Source organism: Branchiostoma lanceolatum, chromosome 6, assembly GCF_035083965.1.
Source record: "Branchiostoma lanceolatum isolate klBraLanc5 chromosome 6, klBraLanc5.hap2, whole genome shotgun sequence".
NCBI classification, from domain to species: Eukaryota; Metazoa; Chordata; class Leptocardii; order Amphioxiformes; family Branchiostomatidae; genus Branchiostoma; species Branchiostoma lanceolatum.
The window spans coordinates 23,289,223-23,315,608 of record NC_089727.1 but is presented as its reverse complement, the minus strand read 5'-3'; the positions used below and the strand labels follow the sequence as shown (position 1 = coordinate 23,315,608).

The 26,386-nt window shown below is 43.9% G+C and overlaps 1 protein-coding gene across 1 annotated transcript in view; it reads left to right on the top strand.

Annotated features, from left to right (window-relative positions):
• Positions 1 to 832: 832 nt before the first annotated feature.
• LOC136437072 (prokineticin receptor 2-like) overlaps positions 833 to 26,386 on the top strand; it is a 63,841-nt gene continuing 38,287 nt past the window's right edge. The window contains exons 1-2 of the mRNA XM_066431540.1: positions 833 to 2,614; positions 21,782 to 21,970. Coding sequence (XP_066287637.1) covers positions 2,094 to 2,614; positions 21,782 to 21,970 — 710 coding nt within the window. The 5' untranslated portion in view covers positions 833 to 2,093. The remainder of the gene's footprint in view (positions 2,615 to 21,781; positions 21,971 to 26,386) is intronic.

Sequence of the window (26,386 nt, the reverse complement as noted above, 5' to 3'; positions counted from 1 at the left end):
ATGTACGTTCAATTGTTTTACCTTTCATATCATCGAAACGTGAACTGATCAAGCGTGATGAAAAAGAATTTAAAATCACTCCGGAAGTGTCACGTGAGCACCGGCTCAAAGGTGGTTGCAAGTCTGTACCGGGAAACGTTTCATCAAACCTCTAAACAAAGTTTAAGAAACGCCCCCCTCCCTCCTGCAACGTAGTTAACGCTCGTGTACGTGTTAAGGGTAGCAGAACACTTCATAGACGATACCTGCATAACTCAGAACAGGTGAGGAGGATCAGCAGTGGTCAGGTGAGTAGAATAATGATTAGACTGGGGTGCTACGACGTTGATATTTATCAAAATGTTATCGATGTGTCATTCGATGAAGAAAAATAGATACTATCAACTAGAAAAAGGGATACATTTCGTCAAGGCTATGGGCGAAGTCCGACCTCCAGGCCTTGTTACAGATGAAGGGTCCGGACGAAATAGATACAGACAGATACTCTAAGTACCAGACACAGTTTGTTGCATCTCTTTTCATAAATAGTGCATTTCACCGCATCTACCAAGGGGGTTGGGTTGTACAACGCTCTATGCTTTGCCAGGGAAGTACGTACTTTACGATCAAATGTATCTGACGTCTAATCTCAGAAAAATGAATGACTCCATCCTCCGGTAAGGAAAGGAGCTATATTTTCTCAAGTTCCGACAAAGAACCCACGCATTGGTATCTGATCGAATGTCCAGAATATTTTACGGCCGTTGTGCCATGTGAGGTTTGCATTGCTGCTGGGGAGAATGAATAGAGTTTTTTGCCACCTTCGGAGGTTTCGCAGAGCATCAGGCCTAAGGCTGGGATTCCTCGGCACTGTTAGCTTCTATCCCCGCCTAGCCAACTTAACCCACCCGGTGATTTTGCCGGCCTGAGTTCCACTAACAGCTCTAGAAAAGAGCCTTCAAGGGGGACTATACACAAGAGCTGGTCTGTGTGTTCCCTCGGTAACAGCCTGGATTCTATGTTAGGTTGGCATTAGCCATTCCACTCACACCGCGACACGTAGGCGTGAGCATGGCAGGTAGGAAGCGGTGACAGTGCGTGTCTCCCCTTTAACCCAGCTTCAAACCGTTGATAATTGAACATGGACGGAACATTAGACAGGTACTGACTTACACAGGTACCGGTCACATTCAGGATTCCATGCCCGACCTGTGGTACCTTAAACTCGTCAGTACGTAGGCGGTAACGCTATGCTCTACACTGGAATCATTGTTCAAAATACAACGGAAGACTTCAGATAGATTATGTGAGCTTATAATTACATCATTACTCATCATTTTGATACAGAGTCTTAAAAACATGGCACGTTACCGAGTAAGTAAATCCGTTTTCATTTCTTTAATGAAAACACAGTCGCAAGATTTCTTACGGAAAAGGAGCAGAACAGCTCGGAAAATAGGTATATATTCAGGTGTAGTATTAACTTCCTTTTAGTAAAAAAATGGGGTGATGGTGACATTTGATACCTCCCCCAAGAGAAGCAAGAACGAGGACGCAGAGATTGTATCTATTTTCAATCACGTTTTACACGTCCTACGTCTGCGATCCCGCTTGGCGCCCTCCAACCTTCATTCCCCAGCAGGTAATTTAAAAAAAAAAACATTCATTTGTTGTCTGCCCTTCAGCTATCTAACCCTCCCTTATGGATCCAAGTCAGCGCATTGATGGGCCACTCGACGACAATTTTCCATGTGGAAAGATTTCGGGCAAGAGGAATAACAATTATGTAAACTTGATTTGCTTCCAGCGAGGACGGAATGCGAAATCTCATCTCTGGCGTTCCTGTGAACTAACGATGCATCGGTCTGTTTATTTTTCTCTAGACAAAATGATCATTCCTTCACATCAAACACCGCGATCATATTTGTTTTCATATTGGTAGTCCAGGAACCGGTGAGCGGGAGGCAGTTAGGTATTTGGTGAGGCGGGCGTCATGACGTCAGCACCCGGCGTGTTATTGGCAATCCAGTCTCGTGTGTATTGCCGCCGCCTCCACATAAAACCCCGCTACTCTCACAGCACCAACACAGAACCTCGCTGTGCGCGCCGTAACCATGAACACGTCTCAACACAACGACTCTCAACCGGACAATGGCTACGTCAGTCCTACCGACTTTGTCTTACCAACTTCTCTTGTTTTATCCTCAGCGATGAATTCCACTGACTATCCAGAAGATGAGGGGAGCTCGGAGTGGAGCGCCATGTACCCTGACATCAACCCGGACAACGACAGCAACTCACTGGTCAACAACTTCAACGATGACGCCTTCAAGGTCGCCATCGGGTTTCTCCTGACCCTCATCATGATGGTGTGTGGGGTGGGCAACTTCCTCCTCATGGTGGTCATCGCACGGTACAAGCAGATGCGCACAGTCACCAACCTGCTCATCGCTAACCTGTCGCTGTCAGACTTCCTGGTGGCCCTGCTGTGCGTGCCGTTCATCATGGACTACTACGTGGTGAGGGTGGCCCACTCATGGAAGTACGGCGACAACACCTGCATGGTGGTCAACTTCGTCCGAACGGCATCGCTCTACGTCTCTACAAACGCTCTGCTGGTCATTGCTCTCGACAGGTAAGAAGAAATGATTCACACTCTACTCATTGAGAAAAATTGCCTGTTTGTTCCCATCACTCAATCATCCACTCAAAGTTCCATTCAATCCTGCACTCACACACACACACACACACACACACACACACACACACACACACACACACACACACACACACACACACACTTATTAGCTCAATCAAGTAATCCATTCACTTCTGAAGCCTCACATTTTTGACGTCTGGAAGAACCGACACTTGTCTGTGGCATACAGGACTCAGTGTCCAGAGTTAGTACTCTGCCCCCAGGGTCCCTTTGAATGAAACTTCTCTGTCTTCCTAGAATGAGCCCGATCTCTATTGCCAAGTGGTGCCTAGTGCTGTGCACTCCTTGTTCCTGAGTAGGAAGATGTGCGGTGGATGTAAGCTGTGCCCAGCAGGGGTTCTCTACTCGGTCGCCACTCTTGTCCTGCTATGAAGGTCTTTCTTTGCTGGAAGTGCTGTTTAGAAGCAACATTCTTTATATTTGTTTCGGTTTTTCAACGCAAAAACAAGCAGAAAAACTACACTTACATATTCGTATGTTAGCACATGAATAAACCGATACTTTCTAAGACTGGTCTGGACATGTTTGGTTTGCTGATCCCCGTGTCCACCTCTTAAGTTAAGTTTAGAAAAAAATGTTGTTTGATTCTGAACCTACTACAATCGTTTATGTACATGTTGTACCTTCTACCAGGCGTGTGAAAGGTAAACTTCTTCAAGCTTAATTTCAGCAACTGACTACTACTCTGAAGCCCGTACCTGCGGACGCACAATCAATACCCTCAACATGATGACTTTATGAGTTTCCCTACAAAGGCCTACAACACATGAACAGCCAGTCGTAAAGAATTTGCCAGAATTGAGAAATAGCATAATATTTTAAGTTTCCCAAATTGCAATAAACACTGTGGTATGCCCGTCGGTGTGCTCTGATACGACAACTCAGGGGGAAATTTGATGCTAAAACATTGTTTCATACCTCATAGCCAATATTTGTGAAAATCGATTTTTGGAGAGCGTCGTAAATGGTCCATTTATTGAATGCCCGTTTTCATCAAAAACATCGGAAACATCCACCTACTCAGCAGATCAAATATTGCGGTAGAGACAGGTTATTAGTGTTGTGTCACCGGTAGAAAATGGAGAACGGTGTTGGTGGTTTTCGTGAGTCAGTGCGTCGCGCCGACTATAGAAGGATTGGCACGAGAGCATCTAACAGACGGAGACCTCAACAGGTGATTAACATATCTTTAAGGGGAAACCCTTGAACACCTGCGCCTGTCACTAGTGCACTCGAGGGTCTCTGGCGTTCTTGTAGTCTCCAAACAGTTATGTGGCCACCGTTTTGTTTTGAACATCTCAACTCATTTCAGTTCAATTTGTCAATTTCCTGCTGACATTGTGGCCTTTTATGCAGCTCTTTCAAGCGTTGTTATATGTTTCGTTTTTCAAGCAATACTTCAACGGACCACATTTGTTTACATAGGAAACACTGCAAGAAGACATTTAAAAAAAGCCTGATCCGAGCAACTGATTAGAATCTAGCATATTCGACGTTATTCATTGGTAATATCTACGTCTTTTATTTTTTTTCCTATCATTATCAAACGTTCTTGGGTCCTTTCTATACATTAATACCTTGGTTAGCAGCACCGAAGAAGGACAGTACAGTATAGTACTCGAGATGTGATACGTTTATCTTGTCCTGGAAAACTGGCTTCCAACGGTTACGTTCTTAAGCTGGTAACAGATGCAGCAATGACAGCACTAATCTGTCACTGTCGGACAAGTGTTGTGAGTTCACATCCTCAGCTCTGTATTGTCTGCTACCAACAAACCAGCGATTTTCGGTGACATTTCTGCAATACATCACGTGGCAGTACAGCCACCCCCAATCCATTTAAGGGTGACATTTTTCTACCCTATATGTTATCGTCCGCTCTAAAGTCCTAAGCGATGTTATGATTTTGGATAGAATTGTTATCCATTAGGAGTAATTGTCTTCAACGACAACCAGGACCCATTCTCATCATCAATGTTTAGCAATCAATGAATCTACTGTCGGGAACCTCAGACGTTGGACTTATGAATATCCGTAAGTCTTCTTTATTTGGTGCGGCCTACTTTTCAACCAATCAGCACATAGTTTTCACGAGGCTTTCTTATTTGATGTGACCTACTTTCCGGCCAATCAGCTCGCAGTTGTACATACTGAGTCTTATTTGGCGAGTCCTAGTTTCAAGCCAATCAGCACCGATTTCACACAAAATGTTCACCTTGTTATATGTTCCTAAAATCGTGGCCATTAGTAACTAATCCATTTCAGGTGAGACAAGTAACATCTCATCTGATTGGCTAACAGCTGGACATGATTTATTCAAACAGACCAACAGCAGGTTCCTTTATCGGGAGTAAGAACGCTGTTAGATCATGGCAGATGGGTGACTGCTTTTGTAAGCATCACCGGAAGCATGTCCTTGTGTGGTGGGTTCCTGGCTGGCCAAAGACTGAAGTATTGCTCTTGAGCTCTTTCTCTAGTCGGTATGCATCACCATCGCCCCGTGCGCAATTCTCCATGTCGAGTAACGCTAAGAGCACGACCGCAGGAGGTCGAGCGTGAGTGCCGTGCTGTGACCTTCCTGCCATCGGGCCGAAGTGAAGTGACACCCGTGCTAAATTTTGCAAACATTTGGTAATGTACCTCTGGCCGTGTGCCGATGAAATACATGTAGCGTAACAACATTTAATAAACCATGTTCAAGTCTAGCCAGCCGGAGGGGACCAAGCATTGTCCACACTTTGTTTTCACGACAGGTTGTTTGCTCTTGTTCTGAATGATAACCGGTTCTGACTTAGCTTCTGTGATTTCTTAACTAATCTTATACTTTTTTGCAGCTAGAATGCTGATTGCAATCTTTAAGGACAAACATTTCACAGCATATCTGAAAGCACGGGCGGCAACTGATTGCATTACATAAACCCGAACCCTGCATCTAGGACTTCCAAAGTAGCATTATAATTATGATACTTCGGGTGACAAGAATGAATATTCAAACATGTAACTAGACTCTGAGTTGATGACAGTCTTCATGGTTCATGACCTTTCTGAGCTGAAGTGGTTGGATCGGGATTGTTTATTTTGTTACCTTAGCCAGAAGTTTGTGTTTTCGGTATGATATGGCATAAGCAGCATAACTCGACAAGCTGTTGATATGGGTCCTCATGATATTTGGTGAGGGGGTAGGTTCCAGGCCCAGTCAGGCAGACGGCGGGTAATGTCGATATTGTTCATAGTAGTGGGTTCCTACGGTACTGCAGCGGAACTTCTGGGCTGGATTTTGGTGTTCTTGAGGTGCTATGGTCGTGATTTTTTAAATGGAGAATACTCCTTGGGACAGGGAATAACTTGTATAAGATTGGATCCCTAGCGGTTGTTAGGAACTGCATTGGGCCTTTTTGTTGAAAACTTTGGAAGATGATAGCTCAAGCAGGGGTTGATTGCCTTCGCCGTAGAGATGATTCAAGATGTGTTTTATTGGTTTGTCGCAGTTCAAAAAACTGAATTAAAAACCAATATACAAACAAGTCTATGTCTAGCAGTCTAGTCGGCATGCAAGCACCTTATACGTACTTAAAATCAATGAAAATACGAAAAATAGACTATATCATTCACAAACATCCACATCTATTGCACGGAGGTAACAATACTGGTATAGCAATCATATCAGGAAAGGTATCGGAGAGTTGCTATATCTCTGTGTGTTTGCCTTAGGGATGTTGAGTTTATGTCCAATTCTCGCACTTCTTCCTGGGATGGTAGATCTGCAACTCGGTAGCCAGCGTTCAAATTCAGAGTTGAGAAGAGATTTGGCAAACTTCAGACTCAATCTCTCTCGCCTTTTAGATAGGCTGGTGAGACCTAGGTGTGTCAGTGCATCCGTATATCCAGGGTAGGCACGATTCAGGAGATACGGCAAGCTCTCTTTTGGATGCTCTCTAACTGGTCCACTTGGTGATCTGTCAGTCCTGGGTCCCAGCAGAGGGCACAGCGTACTAAAGGATAGGTCGAATATACCCCGTGTAGATGACAAGTAGTTCATTAGGCGATGATCAGTTTTCTTGCGGCTTGTGCTGACATGTGATTGACTTGATCATTCCAACGTAGGTCTTTTTGAATGCGGAGACCGAGTAATTTCACACGCGGTACAGCAGACAAAGTTGAGGAGTTGATTTGTATTGGAGGGAACGGCGGTGGGTTCCTGCAGAACGTGATATGCATTGCTAGGCACTTGGCACATTTAACGGCATGTGTTTTTCATTCATGTAGTGCAGCAATACTACCCTTCCGATAGTACCAGGGTAATAAGCTGGTTGTTTTCGGCTTAGCAACACCGCATTCATACTGTGATGTTATCATGAATCTCCAAGGCATATCTACTGAGCTCAACAAGATCGTAACAGGTTTTATGGCATGCATGGCCCCACTTAACAACGAACCGCTGACCAAACGAAGGCTGATCCTGCATTTTTACTGCCACTAAAATGAGCGTACTCTCTGTAACTTGTCGTACATCTCCCACACATTCACCTGTGGTGGCTGTAGTGCGGGGAGAAAGGCGGGAAGGAGACTGGTGTCCAGAGGTGGAAGTGACTGGGTTCTCTTGCTGAGACTGGCGTTAATCGCATCGGCTGTAGCTTTGCTGTTATCCGGAGTAATTCCGTCAATGTGGATTACTGGGTTGGATTTGCCGATATTGGCCATTGACTTTATGTCCTTGTGCCAGTTGGCTGGATCATGTCTTCTTAAGTTATTCACCTTACTACTGTAGAAGGTCTGTCTCGCACGTCGGATTTTCGCCTGAAGTTTGTTACGCAGAGATTTCCATTCTGACGTCGTTCCGTTGTGGAAAGCACTTTGACGCAGGGATATGAGATTCTTTATCTCGGGGGTAATCCATGGCTTGTCTTTGCTGTGTAGCCTGATGCAGCGGGTGGGGAAGTGATCTGAGATTTTCTGATGCAGTGTGTTGTACAGCGCTGTTGTCATGGTTTGGCTTCCATCTTCCAGTGTGACCTCTGACCAGTCATGCGCAGTGATCCAGGCTCCAAAAGAACGCAGACTTGAGTCTGGCATAGGACGAACAGTCCTCTTCGTGGTTTTGTTTACCTTGATTTGTTGTCTATGTAGAAGGAGTACGGTCTTGTGATCACTCATCCCTAAGGGGGCGATTGACGTGCATGGGCTGTAAAACCGTCCTAGGTTGGTGATAATGAGGTCCAGGGTGGTGTCTTCTCTGGTAGGGATGTTGACTACCTGCTTCATAGATGCACTCTGACAAATGTTGTTTAAATCCATTCTGTTGAAGTCTCCCCCGATGTAAAATCCGATGTCGGTATACTTGGCACGCAGTTGGTCGATGGTGTCAATCAGGTGGACGTTCAGAATATCCTGGTGCGGTGAGCCGGGTGGCAGGTATACAGCACAGATGGCAAGTCCGGAGACCTCACGTGGAAGTCTTGTTGGTCTGGCGTACATTCCAGTTCGGGGGGAACAACTATGTCCAGCTGTCGGGCGTAAATCCGGTCACTCACATACACAGCGACTCCTCCTCCGGTTCTGTCACGCCGAGGTTTAGAGAACAGTGTAAAATCGTCAATACTGTACATCTCTTCTGGCTGTTCTGGTATAAACCAGGTCTCGGAGACGATCGCAATCTGGATTGCATTCTGGCTAAGCACGCATTGGAACTCTTCTAGTTTATTACGGAGAGACCTTGCGTTACTTAACAGAATTGTTGGCATCGGGTAAGGTGATCGGGATGATGGAACAGTTGTAGGTTCGTTGTTACGGGGTATTGCTCTCAAAACACTGGTCCTGTCATCACACACTGACAGAGATTGGCATTGCGACTGGTATTTACGGGTGAGTAATTTGCATGTGAGATGTCTGGAATTTCTTGCCGCTTGGGGTCTAAAACCGAGTATTCGTTTTATCTGACGAATAAAGTTCTTGCCTGCTTTGGATCCTCTAGGACGGCTGCGAAACCGTAGAAGGCCCACATCTCTGAGTTGATCCTTGATCTGGTTGGGAAGTGGCAGGATAGCGCTAGCGCGCTTACAGCTTCGGAAGAATTCGTTCGTGTACCTGTGAACGGCCGCCATCGCACCGGGGTGGGGAGGGCTTGGAGAGCTTGAGCGAAATCCGTGAGGTTTGCTGGAGAGAGGCAGTTCCTCAGCACTTCGGGGTCTCGTACGGGTCACACATGAAGAACGCTTCTTCCGATGCGAGAATATGACACTTTTGTAGCAAAACTAAGCAAAGAGTACAGTAAACTTGCGGAGCTGTTATTCAACGCGGCTGCCATAGACGCCACCTTTTGATTATCGATGAATCAACAACACACTGCCTGGTAGATATCCTACATCACCTCAGTTCTACCTCCGACTGCAGAGGAACGCTTAGCACCATTGTCCTTACAGATTTCTCTAAGGCATTCGACAGGGTTGAACATACAACAGCGATAAGACGACTGCTGGAGTTAGGTTGCAGACCCTCCCTGATCCCCTGGATATGCAGCTTCCTTACTGAGAGGAGACAACACGTCTTGTACCAGAGTTCATACTCCGCATAGAGATACTCACCTGCGGCCTGCCACAAGGCACTGTTCTAGCACCCATCATCTTCATAGCGATGATCAACAGCGCCGCCAACAACACCCGAACGAACAATTGGAAGTTCGTGGACGACCTTACACTGATAGAAAGCAGGCTCCTACAACGTGACCTCAATGCCCTGGAACGATGGACAACAGACAGCCACATGAAACTGCACCCGAGAAAATGCAAAGCTATGCATGTGTATTTCACAAAAGTCCCCCCTCCCCTCCCAACCTTATATATTGATGGTCACGCACTCCAAGAAGTCTATGTTGCTAAATTGTTAGGGGTCCTAGTGCAGTCGGACCTTCAATGGAACGCTCATGTCAGCCATATCACCAGCCAGACCAGTAAACGACTCTTCCTTCTACGGCGCCTCAAAAGTTTCAAACTACCAGTGCCTGACCTGACGACAGAGTACATAAGCTACGTACGCCCGCTGTGCGAATACGCATGCCCCGTATGGAGTCCCGGACTGACAGCTACCCAGTCGTTACAGATAGAGAACGTTCAGCGCAGAGCATGCCGGATCATTCTCGGCAGTAACTGCACCCGGTACTCTGAGGCACGCTGCTACCTAGGCCTTCCCACACTTCAGGAAAGACGTGATCAACTGATCCTGAAGTTCGGCCGTGGTCTACTTAAATCCAACACCTTCAGAGAGTGGCTTCCTCCGACGAGAGGAGAGACCAGTGGACGAACCACCAGGTCATGCCACAAGCTGAACACTATCTCCGCGAGAACGGACCGCTTTAGGAACACTGCCATCCCACATATTGTTAGACTTTTGAACTCTTAAGCTTGTTTCAAGGCTGAAGTCCTTTTAAGCAAGATGTATTTAATGTAAGATTTTATGATAATGTTGTATATTCTAAATCGCAATGTGTATATTTTTATGTGGAAGCATGTGACCAACCACGCTTTCTATTGTTTTAACGCGTAATTTGAGAATAAGACTCGTTTTAAATTGTTATACTGTGTAAAACAAACCGCAATTCAGCCTCCGGCTGCCTGAGTTTTGTTGTCAATAAAAACCATTTGATGATGATAAAAACCATTTGATGAAGAAGGCCAACTGGGAAAAGTTTGCCGAAGACCTGGACCTGTATATAAAGGACCTACCTGCCCTACCTATAAACTATGACACATTGTCAAAATGATAAAGAAATCCTCACGGAAAAACACCCCAGAGGCTGCCGGACAAAGTACATCCCAGGCCTGAACGAAGAGTCCAAGGCACTGTATGACGAATACGTGAATCGTTTTGAGTCCGACCCATTCAGTGCAGAGACACTTGAATGCGGAGACCTACTCACAAGCATAGTCACAGAAAGTCGACAGAGGCGATGGCGGGAGTTTGTCTAATCGACTGACCTCATCCATAGCAGCCGGAGAGTATGGAAAACAATCCGGATCCTTGGAAAGGACTACACTAAAGCACAACCAGTGCCACAAGTGACTGCAGATCAAGTTGCTCACCAACAACTTGTGAACAGCCAAGAATACCCAAACCACTACCCCCCAAGAGCCAAGCTCCCCAAAGCAGGCGCTACGATCTCCGAAGGAACCTCACATTTCACAAGGCCCTTCATCATGGATGATCTACGCAACGCCATTAAGAACATGAAAACAAAAAGGACTTGACGACATCCTATGCGAACAGATCAAACATTTTGGGCCTCTGGTACTACAATGGCTGCTCGACATGCGCAATCAAAGTCTGAGCACCAACAGGATCCCCAAGATCTGGAGGAAATCCAGAGTGATTGCCTTACTGAAACCTGGGAAAGGTCCATCCATACCCAAGAACTACAGACCAATCTCTCTGCTATGCCACACATACAAACTCTTTGAAAGACTACTACATACTGAACCGTATTGCACCACTCGTGGATGAGCTCCTCACCCCCGAGCAAGCAAGCTTTAGATCTGGAAAGTCCTGTACAGGCCAACTACTGAATCTTACACAGTACATTGAGGATGGGTATGAGAAAGGCCTGATTACGGGAGCCGTCTTTGTGAACCTCTCTGCAGCATATGACACCGTAAACCACAAGATCCTCACCAAGAAACTCTTTGAGATCACGAAGGATGTAAAGCTAACTGAACTAATCCAGAATCTACTATCAAACAGACCTTAATGGCAGCCGAATCAGATGGCGAAGACAGAAAAACGGCCTTCCTCAAGGCAGTGTCCTCGCTCCCATGCTTTTGAACATCTACACCAACGACCAACCAGCACATCCCGACACTAGGAGATTCCTATTTGCTGATGACGTCAGCATTAGTGCACAGGAAGGACCTTCAAAGAAGTAGAGACCACTCTCAGCAATGCCCTCACAGTCCTTACCCGATACTATGCTGCCAACCACCTGCGGGCCAACCCTGACAAAACACAGGTGAGCGTCTTCCACCCAAAAAACAGGGATGCAAACCGCCAACTGAGGGATTTTTGGCAGGGTAAATGGCTGAATAGCACCAGTAAGCAAGTCTACCTCGGTGTCACCTTAGACAGGACCCTGTCATACAAGAACCACATCCTGAAAACCAAAATGAAAGTGGGTGCCAGAAACAACGTCCTTAAGAAACTTGCAAACACTCACTGGGGTGCAGATGCCAATACTGTACGAGCCACAGCCCTCGGACTATGTTTCTCTACAGCTGAGTATGCAGCCCCTACGGTGTGGTGCAGATCAACACGCACCACGAAGTTGGACCCAGTCCTGAACTCCGCCTGTAGGGCCGTCTCTGGCTGCCTACGCCCCACCAGAGTTGACGACCTATACTTACTGTGCGGTATAGCCCCCTCGTCTGTCCCTTCCTGCCTGAGCCTAGCTTGCACCAGAGAGGACCTTGAAGCCCTGACCCCAATAGGAAGCCCTGACCACTTGTATAGCAGACAAGTGCCAGCAGTGGTGACACGAGAAGAAGAAGACAGCCACTGTGGTAACTTGTATGGCATTACCAAATCATGCAGCAGTAATCTATGATGAAAGTTAATCTATTTACTTGGTGCATAATACAAAAAGTTACATTTAACTGGCCTGCCCACACTTTCTTGGTCTTTTGAACATTGCTTTTTATTCAACGATGTTGGATGCTCCCTAAATTGGCGGATGTCGTATGGAATGCCGTATCGAACTTCTTTTTCTGGCACTGTTCGGTATTCTCTAAATTATGTAAGTTTTGAACTACCATAACGCTCTCAATATGTAGCACAAATGGACACCGAAATGTTCTCAACTGCCTGAAACGTCAAAAGTATCAAAAGGACGGAACCATGTGTCACCGACATGCTGGTGGATTCGACGGTCTGTCAGTTGTCTTCCTCGATACAAACATGTAGAAACTATTTCCCTTTACAGATGTGGACGTAGATAAGACCTAGTCTCCAAGCAGACCTACGGGTTGGCAAAGACCGTATCCAACAGGCAGAAGGAGTTTCTATAGCCAACCCAAGTCTCATAGCCAAACCCAAGGTTTGGCTATGAGACTTGGGTTGGCTATAGAAACTCCTTCTGCCTATTGGATACGGTCTTTGCCAACCCGTAGGTCTGCTTGGAGACTAGATAAGACCGCAAAATGACTTGTACAGGTGAGGAGCTTTGGCCACGTCTTGGTTTAACTTGTTGTAAAACTTGTCGGCAATGTCAGCCTTCTCTTGGACCGGCCTGGTGCCATCAAGGCCCAAATAGAATGGAAGAGAATGCTGCCTTTATTCTATTCACATTGATTTATTGAAGATGGGGCCAAATGCTGAAAAAAACTCTCTTCTCCAAAACATGGATACAAATCTAAAACAATTAATTGAGCAACACAGTTCAACATACATTAAAAATATTAGTAGATAACGGAAAACAATCAAAAGGAAACACGACGAGTTGGTGTACAATCAGGCACGAAAAACAACCTGTACAATAAAAGTATGAATAAGGCCACAGCAAGTAAATTTTATGGATGGCATCCTCTGCAGACTCCAAATCTAGTGCGCGCAGGCGAAAAAAAAAACGGGCAAAAAAATAAGGCATCGACATTTCCAAACTTGAATACCATAAAGCATGAACCAAGAATTGACGCAATAAAACACGGTATGGTACGGGTATTACAACAAGTCTTTTATCCCTAGGCCCTGTATTCAATAGAACATTAACTAACACTGATGTCAACAGTAAAAAAAAGGAGGTTATAGAACCTCCTATCAAAATGATGAGATTATGGATTTAGATCCGCGTCTGTATAGCACGACGGCAGAGACAAGGTTCCCGTACACTGGGCACGGGAGTCTCCTGAGTCATGAGGCAGACTGACGGTGACTACATGTTGCTAGCTCTGCTCACTTTTCCTGAGTTCTCTAGCTCTCCGCTATTGCTTGTTTGTTTGTTTGTGCCTTTATTCATTCTCGGAAAAAGCTCTAATTCGCCATCTTGGCCGCTTTTCATAGAGATCGAGATGAGGGTATGTCAAGGGGTCAACATAACAATGAATAAGTAAAGCTTGGTCAACCAAGGTGACTCAAGTACTGTAGGAGCTTCCTCACTAAGTAGCTTTAAAGAACGGTTGCAGTCAGATATGCAAAGACTAGGTGTAACAGACCGTTCAGTGTAATATGACCAGCTGCTGTCGCGCCGCGTGCCTGCGAAGCTGGTGTGTTACGCCTAATGGCGGTTATACCGGCTATATAGATACAGATACAGATAGGTACTCATTTACACCTGAGTGAAGTGAGGAAACTCATCTAAGTGGTAAATGATTGAAATGTCAATATTGCGACATGTGTTAGTTAGTTAAAGGTTTAGATGACCAAGCATAGATTATGTAGATATGAAAGTCATTTGCATGATCAGAATAATTCATAGAAATATGAGGTCTCCGAACTCTTGTTCAGTCCGAACTGGGTCTGAATACGGATGTTGACTAATCAACAAAGAACTCACAAGAAATCACAACTTGAAATATGGCAGGCAAAACGAGTAGGAGATAACTCTTGTAGGGCGGTACATGACTCATCTGCTCTATGAAACCACCATAGGACCGTGCTACTATGGCTAGTATGCACAGTTGCTCATACAAATCTGAACGACAAATTGAGATACCTTATTCTAGAGAGGAGACGGGGGTCTCAAGAAACTTCGCACCTAGAAAAAAGTATAGACTTTCGTGCGATCAACTACAAACTACCAAATAGAAGAAATACAAAAAGTACAAAAAATCTCCTTACTAAGCCACTTAGATCAACATCAGCACGCCAGAAGTATCATGTATCAGGTATGGCTGATCGTTGATTTTTGTAGCTTTTCTAATAACAAAGCAATCCTTTGTGTATTTACGTATTTTTAATTGTGAGAGTTGTCACATCTAAAGATATAGTAAAATCTAGTCGATGGTATCTAGTCTCTCTAGACTTAAAACTCTGTTGTACAAGAGCGACGAAATGTGAATGGCCTAGTCCGTAAGACATCATAGATCATTTCAGAACAGTGAAATTCATTCATTGTTTTGGACAAAGTGAGCCAAACCTTTGGTCAGGGGCTATATTGTGGTATCTGCCTGTTTCTATACTCAATCATTACTGCTGATTCTTAACTGTATTGTCGCTTTTCGACGATCAAAGGTATGTGCCTTTATCTTTGTGGCACATTTCAACTCATTTTTAAATGTATAGTTGTAGAAGACCTTACAAAAGTCGCCGTAATTCAGCTGGCAATACAGTGCTATGATACAAATTACATAACAAAATCATAATGGTTGCAAAGAAAATGGTTGAATCAAATAAATGCACAATTACATCACATTAAGTCACATTTATTGCGTATAGTATATGTGAATTATGCATCGTTGATTTTGGTGCTTCCATGCAGCTTACAAGCACGGGCATGATAGCATTTTGTAACTCTGCCACACCTGTGATTGACGCCAATCTTGCTGATATGTGTATCTAGCAATACAATCTGCCTCCAAGTTTCGGCAGGGGTGTGTTAGCAATATGTATACAGGTTAGTCAATCTGATTATATGAATAAATCTGTAAATAACTGTAATAACGTTTATGTAATGTGAATGTCCGTGTTCTTTCCGATGACCAATCGCCTATGACACGTGACCTTAGATTTACACATACTTATCAGCAATTGATCCAGAGTACTAGGAAGTCTGTACCACCCCCCGTCTGTGTTGAGTAGTCAGGTTACTGACCTTTCTTGATGTCACAAAAATCCTGAGTTGCCACTCTCCCCGCGCTCATATCCACTTCATGACACAGATGCTGTCAAACAAAGAATCTGATTTCAAGACTTTTAGACTCGGGGCAGTCGGGCCTAATGGCGAGGGAATACAGTAGTAATAAAAACACGTTTGATACCCACACTGGGCATAGGTTAAGGGCTCTTCTATGACCCTTTAAAGGCGCTGAGATTAGCTGGCACCCTTCCATCGATGCAAACCTGTAGCTCAAAGATAAGACTGGCGTTTATTATTCATAAAAACCTCCCTGGCTGGTGGCTGGAAGAAAAATTGCCATGAGATGAAACAATACTGGTGCTCTAGAAATACTTTTGAACCGCTGGTAACCATTTTCTTCTTGCTCACAGTTTTTTTTTTTTTTTTTTAATTATCATTAGCAAGTCATGGGATCTTGTTGTTAAGAGATTACGATGACGATGAGCTACCTAAGCACACACACCTTCATCGACACGGTGGGAAAACCTCGTGAAGGCTTTGACACATAACTTAGCTAATCTCGTAGAAAAGGCGGAAGAAGGTAAATGTAGCTTGAAATAAAAAATTCATTTCTAAGTTGATTCAATATCTGGATACTAAATATGTGTGAAATTCTGAAGATCCAGGTTTCCCACAGTATTCACGGTCATTTGGAAATGAATTCATCCACTTGACAAACGTGTGGGAAAGCGTGTGGGAAAGCGTGTGGGAAAGCGTGTGGGAAAGCATGTGGAAAAGCGTGTGGGAAAGCGCGTGGGAAAGCGCGTGGGAAAGCGTGTGGGCAAGCGTGTGGAAAAGAGTGTGGGAAAGCGTGTGGAAAAGCATGTGGAAAAGCGTGTGGGAAAGCGCGTGGGAAAGCGTGTGAAAAAGCGTGTGGGCAAGCGTGTGGAAAAGAGTGTGGGAAAGCGTGTGGAAAAGCGTGTGCGCTTTTCGCCTCAACCGATCACGTACTTAAGCCCCTGTCACTCTTGTGCGTATAAACCATTCCATGTGAGTTCCGTGTTGAATTTTGACAATACGCAGTTGTACGCTCAAAATATCAATCTTTTTTTAGTTATGCGCGTCGTACATAAAGCGTGTGAATAACGAATTCAACGCATCCAATGCGTTTGAGACACGTATGATTTGCATATGAAGTGCGCAATAGTGTTATCCTTGCAGCGAACAGCTGCGTATCAGGTGCGTATGCTGAGCGTATTCCGGACGCACACAACGTTTACCGACCGCATGACTGACGCACTTACGACTAATGCCAATTAATATGGTTGCATTGATATTATTTACTTAACGCATTCGTACGCAGTTTTAAACCTACTGTTTTCTGAACTGAAGGAAGGCACAATGCCCCGTGGCAATTTACTTAAACTGTAATGGGAAGACGCCTCCATAACTGACGACAAGTAGGACCTTTTGTATATGAAGCAAGAAAACTACCTTTCAAACATTAATGGCCTTGACGTACGTAAAGCAATCACAAAACTCAGAATTGTCTGTCATAAATTAAGTATAGGAACGGGGAGATTTCAAAAACTCCCTATAGACCAGAGGGTTTGTCCATTTTGTCCAGAGGTAGTTGAAGACGAATATCACTTTTTGATTGTATGTCCCAAATATTTCGATATACGTAATTCACTATACTCAATGCTATCGTCGGATCTACCAGGATTTATCTCAATGGACTTGAATAGTAAATTTAAGCACATAATGAAATGTGACAACCCATGCATGGTATACATTGGGAAGTATATCAAAGAATGTCTAGACGTTAGAAACTCCTCCAATGGTTGTAAAATCCCATTGTCTTCCCATACCACAACACCATATTGATAGACTGATTAGCCTAATAGAATACTGTCTTTGTACCTTGTACACTTGTTGTGCAATAAAGTTATTATCATTATTACATCATGTGTAACAGGGACACAAATTTTACTTTTGGAACACGCCATGTCATTTAGAGCCATTATTTACCCTGTCAATTTGGTTGCGTTGACATCAGTAGTTACGAAAACTGTTATCTATATAAGACGCCTCCATAAGTAACGAAAGGTAGAACTTTTATGTGTATGTAAAATTGACACATTTGTGTGAGGCATTTCAATGATTATTTAAATCAAAGGTTATGTACACTTTGCTGGCTGTGTTTGTTTCCTCTCTGCCCTTAACTAAATTGAATACCCGACCAGACCAATGACATACCAAATCTGCACGAATGTATGTATCCCGGAAGTTCGTCGAGTGCGCTATACGTACGCTATCCGTACGCTATTTGTGCGTCTGTCATACGTCACTGATACGTTCAATGCGCTGCCCGATCGCAGGACGAACGGCACTAATTTGTGACGTATATTCTTATTCGCTATACGTTCGATCATCGTGCGTTGTATCTGCGCTGCAAGTACGCGATGTGGTCGCTGCGCAGAGATCGTGTGGCAAGAGAAGCGCATTACAGCGTTTGGAGCGCAAACACAAAGCGCGCTCGTATCTTACTCGACCGATGTCAGACTTTGAACTGCGTTCTTATGACGTCTGAGCTGCGTATCAGCGTTCGCACGAAAGCTTTCAGTAGTTTCCAAAATATCAGGCGTACTGGGCAGTGCCTTGCGTGTGCCTTCGTACCTAAAACTTTCACAAAACGATTGAGAAACGCATTAGGTGCGTATTGTGCGCACGCCGGCGTATGACAAAAATGTTAACACGCAACTCACACGGCCATGATATACGCACAAGTGTGACAGGGCCTTTAGATATTGCCGTCATGAGTGTTTGAAAAGAATCCGCCTTAAACTCAATCTACGAGATCAAAAGAAGTTTTTATTCAGTGGGCGGATGGACGTTTGCCGAACGTCACCAAGATGAAAGGATCCGGACGCCTACTCATATCCGCTCATACATGACTAGATGAGAAGCTTTCACTTTCTCAATGAATTTAAATGGGCCACTTCAAACAGTACTGTACCACGGTGGGGGGGGGGATCAGCTCTGAATGACATACAGCAGATTTCTAGCGAGGTGAACGCCAACGAAGTCGGTTCTTTCAAATACAAGATAGCCAATTAACGGCGATCTACTGGCACGCGAGGGGCAGGAAGGAATTTTTCACACTCATTGTCCGTCGATTGCTGGCTTTTCATAGCATCAATAAATTGCAAAGAAAATTTTCATAAGCCTTCCTTTAGTTTGCAGTACGTGTTTTGAGAGCAGGTTACCTCCAATCCTGGCTATGTAGAGTAGAACTCCGCACTGAAAAACTAACGAGTCTCATGGGTCTTGATCAAAAGCGTAGACAAAGCACTGTACCCACAGTACTGAAGATCTACTGCCAGGGGGTCCTGCTGGAGCAGGTACCAATCTTTAAGTATCTGGGCGCCATTATCGATGAAACAGCTGGAACCCTGGAAGCAGTCGTGAGATCAGTGCACGCCTGGGAGCAGCGCGGACCGCCCTTAGTTCCCTGGAGACCATCTGGAAGGACAGGGCACTGCAGATGTCTACCAAACTGAGGGTGCTGAAAGTCCTGGTCTGGCCCGTGGTGACATATGGCTGCGAAGCATGGACACTTCATGCTAAGGACACTCAGAAGATCCAAGCCTTCGAGATGGAGTGTTACAATAAGCTACTAAGGGTCAGCTGGACAGAACATCGAACAAACAACTCAGTGCTAGAAGAGCTGGGGATTCAAAGGACACTATTGAACATGGTAAAGAGAAGGAAGCTGCAGTACTTTGGCCACGTCACCCGAGCACAGAACATCTCAACCCACATCCTGCAAGGGAAGATCTGTGGCAACAGAAGCAGAGGGAGGCCACGCAGGAGATGGGGAGATGACATAAAGGAGTGGACAGGACGGTCACTTGCAGAATGTACCCAGAGGGCGAAGGACAGGGAAGAATGGAGAAAGCTCGTGCTGAAAGCGACCATGGTCCCCGACCCTCAAGATGAGGATGGGACTAGGTGAAGGTGAAGTGTAATAAAGGGTCTCTCGTGAATTATAGACTTAAATTTGGTGTTCTGCCAATCCCTTACGCCTAACGTCAATTTGGTGACAGAAAATTGCAGACGTAGAAGGCAGAAAAATCTTTATTCTTTTACCTCTTCAAATTTTACATTGTCACTTTCTATCTAACTTAAAAGCAATATTCGTCTACCATTTATACCCTGCACATGTATTTTATACCCTGCAAGCATTCCAAAGTTGGTGTCAAGATAGACATGCTGAAAGGATCAGAATTTATTCATGCTTCCCTTAGTAATACCTAGAATTACATTTTGTTTCTCCATATTATGACGTCGTAGACAGACATCACTGCTATGTATTACATACATTTATTCCTGTTCGGACAATGGTGTGAATGTATGTCTGCATTATCGGACCGGATGTTTGTTAACCTGGAAGTTCCGGTCGTGCGGTCCGCATGTTGTTGTGAGGGCGGAATTGGAACAACCTGACTGATAAGAAGGGATGAACCTGCGGCGGAAGGAAAAGGCCGTCCGTGCAGAGTGATTGTCATTTCTAACGTCGGACTGCCGTTCAAGAAATATTGCATACATAGGTCCGACAGCGGTCACTTCTCCTTCTAGTTTCTACCTGGATAACACGATAAAACATGCGCATAGAGTGTTCAAGTTAACCTAAAAAATAGTAGTGAAGTCTTTATGTTTGTCTCACCACTTGTTTGATGCGGTTAAACAAAACAATTTTGTGCAGTCAATTTAACCACAACTGAGCGGCATGTTAAATTCACTTGACAGAAGACAAACCCAGCTTGTCTAGATATAGTCAACACTAGTATTGGGTATTCTATTGTTACAACAATGTCCACCACAGTATACTGTTACATGTATGTTTTTTCCTATATATCCTCAAAGTACATGCAATTAGCCCACGGGCATGAACTTGCAATAAAACATTCGATAAGACTTTCGATAAAAGCATGCCAACAGTGGTTTGAAATGCGAAAACGTTGTGTCGGTGCGGGGGTCGCTCGGTTTTATCTTATATCAAACCTTCCTGAAACTAGTGAGACATTCAAACCTCCAATCACTACTGATAGGCTCTTATTTGCATAATTGGTATCTGTTGATATTCCACCTGCCATGAATTACATACGTTACATATATTAAACTTCTATTATGAATAACACTGGAAGTATAAAATATTCTTATTGATTATGCAAATTAAGTCCTAATTTGCATGATTTGCACCTCATTGTGTACATTTCTGTCTAAGATACCTGCATATCCAAAATCCGTAGTTTCTTTATGTTCAGTTGTCATGCTTGAATTTTTCCCCAAAAAAACGCCCCTGCAGTTCCATAGCAAGCTGCTAGGGGCCAAATCCTACACAACTTCTTTCTTACGTCAAAAGCTATCTGCCAGCAAAAAATGAATGCCATAACGTGTCCAGGGCAAGAGGTACAAAAACGCCTTTGCTTGGTTCTTGGTGGCTCCCTTGCAAGACGTGCAAGGTCACGAGCGCAGTGCATTCTGTGAACTGGTGAGTGGGCAGTCTTTCTCAACTGTTACAATCCGCGGGATTACCAAAGGTGCAATCTTGGACCGATTACAGATATCGGTATTATGTCCATGTTACGGTACATATAACCTGCCACACACTACAGGCATCCGTGCCATGTCCGCGCCTGGTACATGTATGTTACCAAACATTAAAGGCATCAGTACTCATGATGTCCATGTAACGGTACATGTATCCTGCCACACATTACAGACATAAGTATTATGTCCATGTAATGGTACATGTGTCCTGCCACACATTACAGACATCAGTATTATGTCCATGCAACGGTACATGTAACCTGCCACACATTACAGACAACAGTATTATGTCCATGTAACGGTACATGTATCCTGCCACACATTACAGACATCAGTATTATGTCCATGCAACGGTACATATAACCTGCCACACATAACAGACATCAACATTATGTCCATGTAACGGTACATGTATCCTGACACACATTACAGACATCAGCATTATGTCCATGTAACGGTACATGTATCCTGCCACACATTACAGACAACAGTATTATGTCCATGCAACGGTACATTTAACCTGCCACACATTACAGACATCAGTATTATGGCCATGCAACGGTACATGTATCCTGCCACACATTACAGACAACAGTATTATGTCCAAAGGCATGTAACGTTACACGCATCCTGCTACACATAATATTAGCATCATGTCCACGTCACGATACATGTTACATGTATCCATGTAACCATTCCCCCCCCCCCACACACAGATATGTCTGCATCATGCTGCCCCACGTGCCCCGCATGAGCGTCCGTTCCACCTGGTTCGCCGTCAGCGCCGTGTGGCTGGTGTCCATGCTCCTGGCCATCCCTGCCGCCATGTACTCCAAGGCAGCCAGCTACATCTGGAAAGGAGGGACCTTCTGTGTGCAGGCATGGCCAATCAAGCATCAGACCAGGTAGTTAGGTTTATAGTTTCCTTGCTGCGCAACCATGTGATTTTTGCCTGCCTATGCTTCGAAAACCTTACGTTTACCGTATCCACGATGTTATGCCATGTCGAGAGTTGCAGACAGTTTTATTTTCCTTCCTCGGGAGAAAGTAGTACGTACTCCGGGCGTCGACAACTTTTACAAGAAAACTTGTCGCTGGAATAAAAAACAGCGAATCTTCTTCATTTCAAGTTATCAATTTATTTGCAATCGTTCAGCTTTATTTTATACTCCTATAGATTTTTTGATCCATGGTTTATCGCTTTCCTCTCAGCAATATTGAGTTACATGGGTTGACAGCTGATGAACTACTTTTTGCCACACTGTGACGATGTGGCAAGGAGTCCAATCACATTCAGGAACGCATCACTGTCGCGAATGATGGGGGATACAAACTCAGTCACATTTGGGACTGCAGCGACGTTTCGCTGCAGTAAGAAGTAACACGAGCCAATATTGCCCTGGGGAATGTGAGAGACGATCCAGTGATACGTCGGCAGGTGAAGAATATTGGTTGAGAACAAAAAAACTTTGTTAACCAGGTGGTTGCGTACTAAGAAACTATCGTGCATTCATTAACCAGAGTAATCTACCTACTTGCGCTGCTGTTTATTTTACGGAACTTACTACTTACTCTAACTCTTTCACGTAACAAATAGATGAATTTGAGGTAGACATTCAGCATTAGATCCCAATAGATGCTAAATAAATTAAAGTTATGCACAAGGTTTAGTACAAAATAAGAATCGTTGCCTCCTTATAACAACAGTTAAAGTGTTGCAATCTAGAAAGGCCTCAATTTCTCAACTCTTTATCGCAGTGCAGTGTCCGTACTTACTGTCGCAATAAAGTTGGCACCATCTGGAGGCCGACTTTCAGTCTGATTTGACTTCTCCGTGAAGTGCATCGCGCAGGTCGGTGTTATCTTTAGTGTCTGATCATGTTTCTCTCTTTCTAGGACTCTGCAGAGAATAGCTGCTATTAATGACGTCATGAATTCGTGTGCTGTTGTAATGATAGTCATATCGGGCGGCTTGCCCGGACTAATGCTTCGGTCAAAATTGGAAAAAGGGGCCCTGCCGGGTAGTTCCCGGGCCTTCTTTTGGCACTTCCGGGCGTGACTCCTACGTGGCCCCGCGGGGCACCCTGCGGCTACCGGGCTATTTTTGGGCCCGGCGGGGACCCGACAAAAATTTAGTTCTGACTTAAATTCTACCCGGGCCCCGCAGACAAAACGACGCCGTGACCTCAACGTGAGAACACAGCGAGGTACCCCTCCGGTTGCCGGCAGTCCATCGGGACAAGTAATTATTTGTTTGCTTGTTTGTTTGTTTATCTATTTGCACAGCAAGAAAATATAAAATAAATTATACTATAAACAATAGAAAAACAGGTTTAGGAGGACGAAAAAGCGTATATAGCTTATACTAGGCTCTCCTGGTCTATACTTCTCAAACTTGATTATGAATTATGAAAGATATAGCAAAGTTATACATCGAATACGATAACTATAGATAATGATAATCAAATAATTAATGGTATAGTATAAAGTTAGATAATAACTGAAGATGTGACTACTACAGGGGGCTATGATGGATTTTCATGCATGGCACTTTTAAACGCCAGAAAAAGGTTATTGTTTGTATAGTTATTGATATCGTGGATATCTAGTATTTTGTCTCGGCGAAAGTCAGAAGCAGTTGCTATCCTTGTGAATTTCTTTTGGGGAGTTATATGAGGATGTATAGTTGTACGGCAAGAGCATCCCCAAACAATGTTACAGTAAGTAAAATATGGGTATATAAGACTTGCATATTATATAGTTGTGAGAGTCTTTTGAGGGATGATGTATTCGATTTTCAAAATAACATCAATTGTTTCAGCAATTTTGTTTCCTTACAGCAGAGATTGGGCTTTCGAGTTTAATTCATCTATTATTACCGCAAAAACGTTGGTCTGTTTCTCTTGTCTATTAGGAACATTTTCGCCTTAATGATATAACTTTGATTTTACTTCAGAAAATAAGGCAATTTGTCTTTGTAGAATTTGTTTGTAACTTATTTGCTTCAAACCATATACTTTCCACATATCTTGGTTAGCCAGTTCAAGGACATTATATAATGTCCTTGGCCAGTTGTATCAGAGAATAAAAGTTTTTGTGGGAAAGGGATATGTTGGTGTCATCGCCTTAGAGTATAGAATTAAGTATTGTAATGTTTTGAAACAAACCAAGGGCACAGAGTAAATGGCAGACTCGGTCAAGTGTGTGACGTTACAGATCAGGTAAGCATAACTAAGGCGTAAACTTCGCATATCGTGAGCCTCAGTGCAATTTTTCTATACCCCCGAGATATGAAGAGTGCCCACCAGGAGCCTGCCTGATGCCCGACCGTCGTTCGCGGGGCATTCGGCAGGGACCCTACAACTGCCCCACCTGGATGTGATAAGTACCCGGTACCCTGTCGGACCCCACAGGGGTCACTACAAGACACCGTCAGAGCAACTGACGGGTTCCTACCGGAGACTGGCCAATGAAGGTGACAATTGTGACCAAGATAGTCGGTGCCCATCGGACGTCAGAGCCCGGCCGGGGCTACATCCCCGACGGGCACCGGTGCAGTTGTGACCTAAGCACAAGGCTGCTCTCTCTCTCCAGGCGTCACGGTCCGCCTTTAGTTGGTCTAGTTCTTCAGACCTCACCCCTACATCCACAGCAAGTTGGTCTATGATAGTGATGATAGTCTAGTTGATAGCAAACAAGCTTCATTCTCCCTTGGAGCCTGCAGCTAGGATTTACTGGAGGTGGTAGTTGGGTATGGCGCGCCATGAGTCACCATGGTAACGTAACGCCATACTGGTATGTAATGATGATGATAAGGGCAGTTGCAAGTAACAGTGAAAAACAATGAAAAAAATATAACATACACATTCCCTACACATCCCCCAAGCTAAATTCTAACGTTAACTTATTAGGACTGAATTCTATCGAAACCATGGAATACGACAAATCCCACATTTTCACATTTTCTGCAATGTCTTGTGCTGAAGGCAAAGTAGTTTAATTTTAAGAGCTCACTCACTCACTCAGTCACTCACTCTCTCCCATAGCTTTAAGAGCTCACTTCTTTCACAATAGTAGGAGGGGCAGTTTGAAAGTAGATTGATTTCGTCTTCCACCGTCTTTATACGTACATTGAAATTCGCCAAACAATAGCTACTCAAGCAACTGTATATGATTTTGGAAACGGTCAGACGTTACAAGTAACGTTAGCATCCACTACTTTTCGTCAGTGATTGTGAGCAGGTCATGTAGGCGTTTTATTAGACAGACAGCTTCTGGCCACATTACAAAGCTTGTTTATAAGATATTTTAGATTAATTTGTCTTTAATTTTTAGATTTATTTTCTGCAATGGATCAAAGATGACGAGATTTCGCTTGATAAACTAGATTATTATGGAGCATTAACTCTTGGTTGGATTGGATTAGATTAATCGATTGGATTGGACTGCGTGCCAAAAAGTCTTTTTTTATCAAAACTAATTATTTATGCATTTCACTTTCCTGACCATGCCTGCTCATTTGTCAACTTTGCCTTTAGATGTCAACATATCTTCATCATTTTGATGTTTTCATATTCGTATATTTTCACATTTAAATGTTTCTGGCGTGTAATTGTTGTTCTTAAGATTAAGAAATGATTACAAAGGCAACATTTCCGGAAAACGCAGGACATTTCCCTCCCATTATTGATAAAGGAAGTATGAGTATGACATTGCTACCATTTACCACACAGGAGAACCGTTACACCTGTATCTGTGCGTGTCTACCAGAATAACTGCAAATCAGGTCACCATTAGCACCGTGCACATTTCATTGTATTTACCTTTCCTAAAGCTACCTACAAATGTATATCATGGGTATGGCATTTCTACAATATATCATTAAAGAGAATCATTCATTCATTTCAAACATTAGACTAGGTCATTGATTATGTAAATAAGGTTTGAAGTAGCACATGTAGTATGTCATTGGTATAAAATTGGCCAAAGGTAGCTTTAAGACAAAATTTGAGAAGTACTCTTATTCCTACTTGAGACATCATGTTTCTCAGTATTGTAGTATTGTCAGTAAAACTGGGCAAATTATGGCATCATAAGCATTATTTATAGCGTTTGTGTATATATAAGCTACCTACAGTGTGATTATTACCGGTCTATCATTTAGAATGCAGGAGATAAAATATATGTTAGGAAATACAGCATTTCCTCATGAATTATGCAAATTAGGTCAATCAATTGAGGTCATGTGTACCTCTTAAAATGCTGATAAGGTACCTACATTTTCGTTTGGAATTCCTTGAATTCACCGTAAAGGAAATACG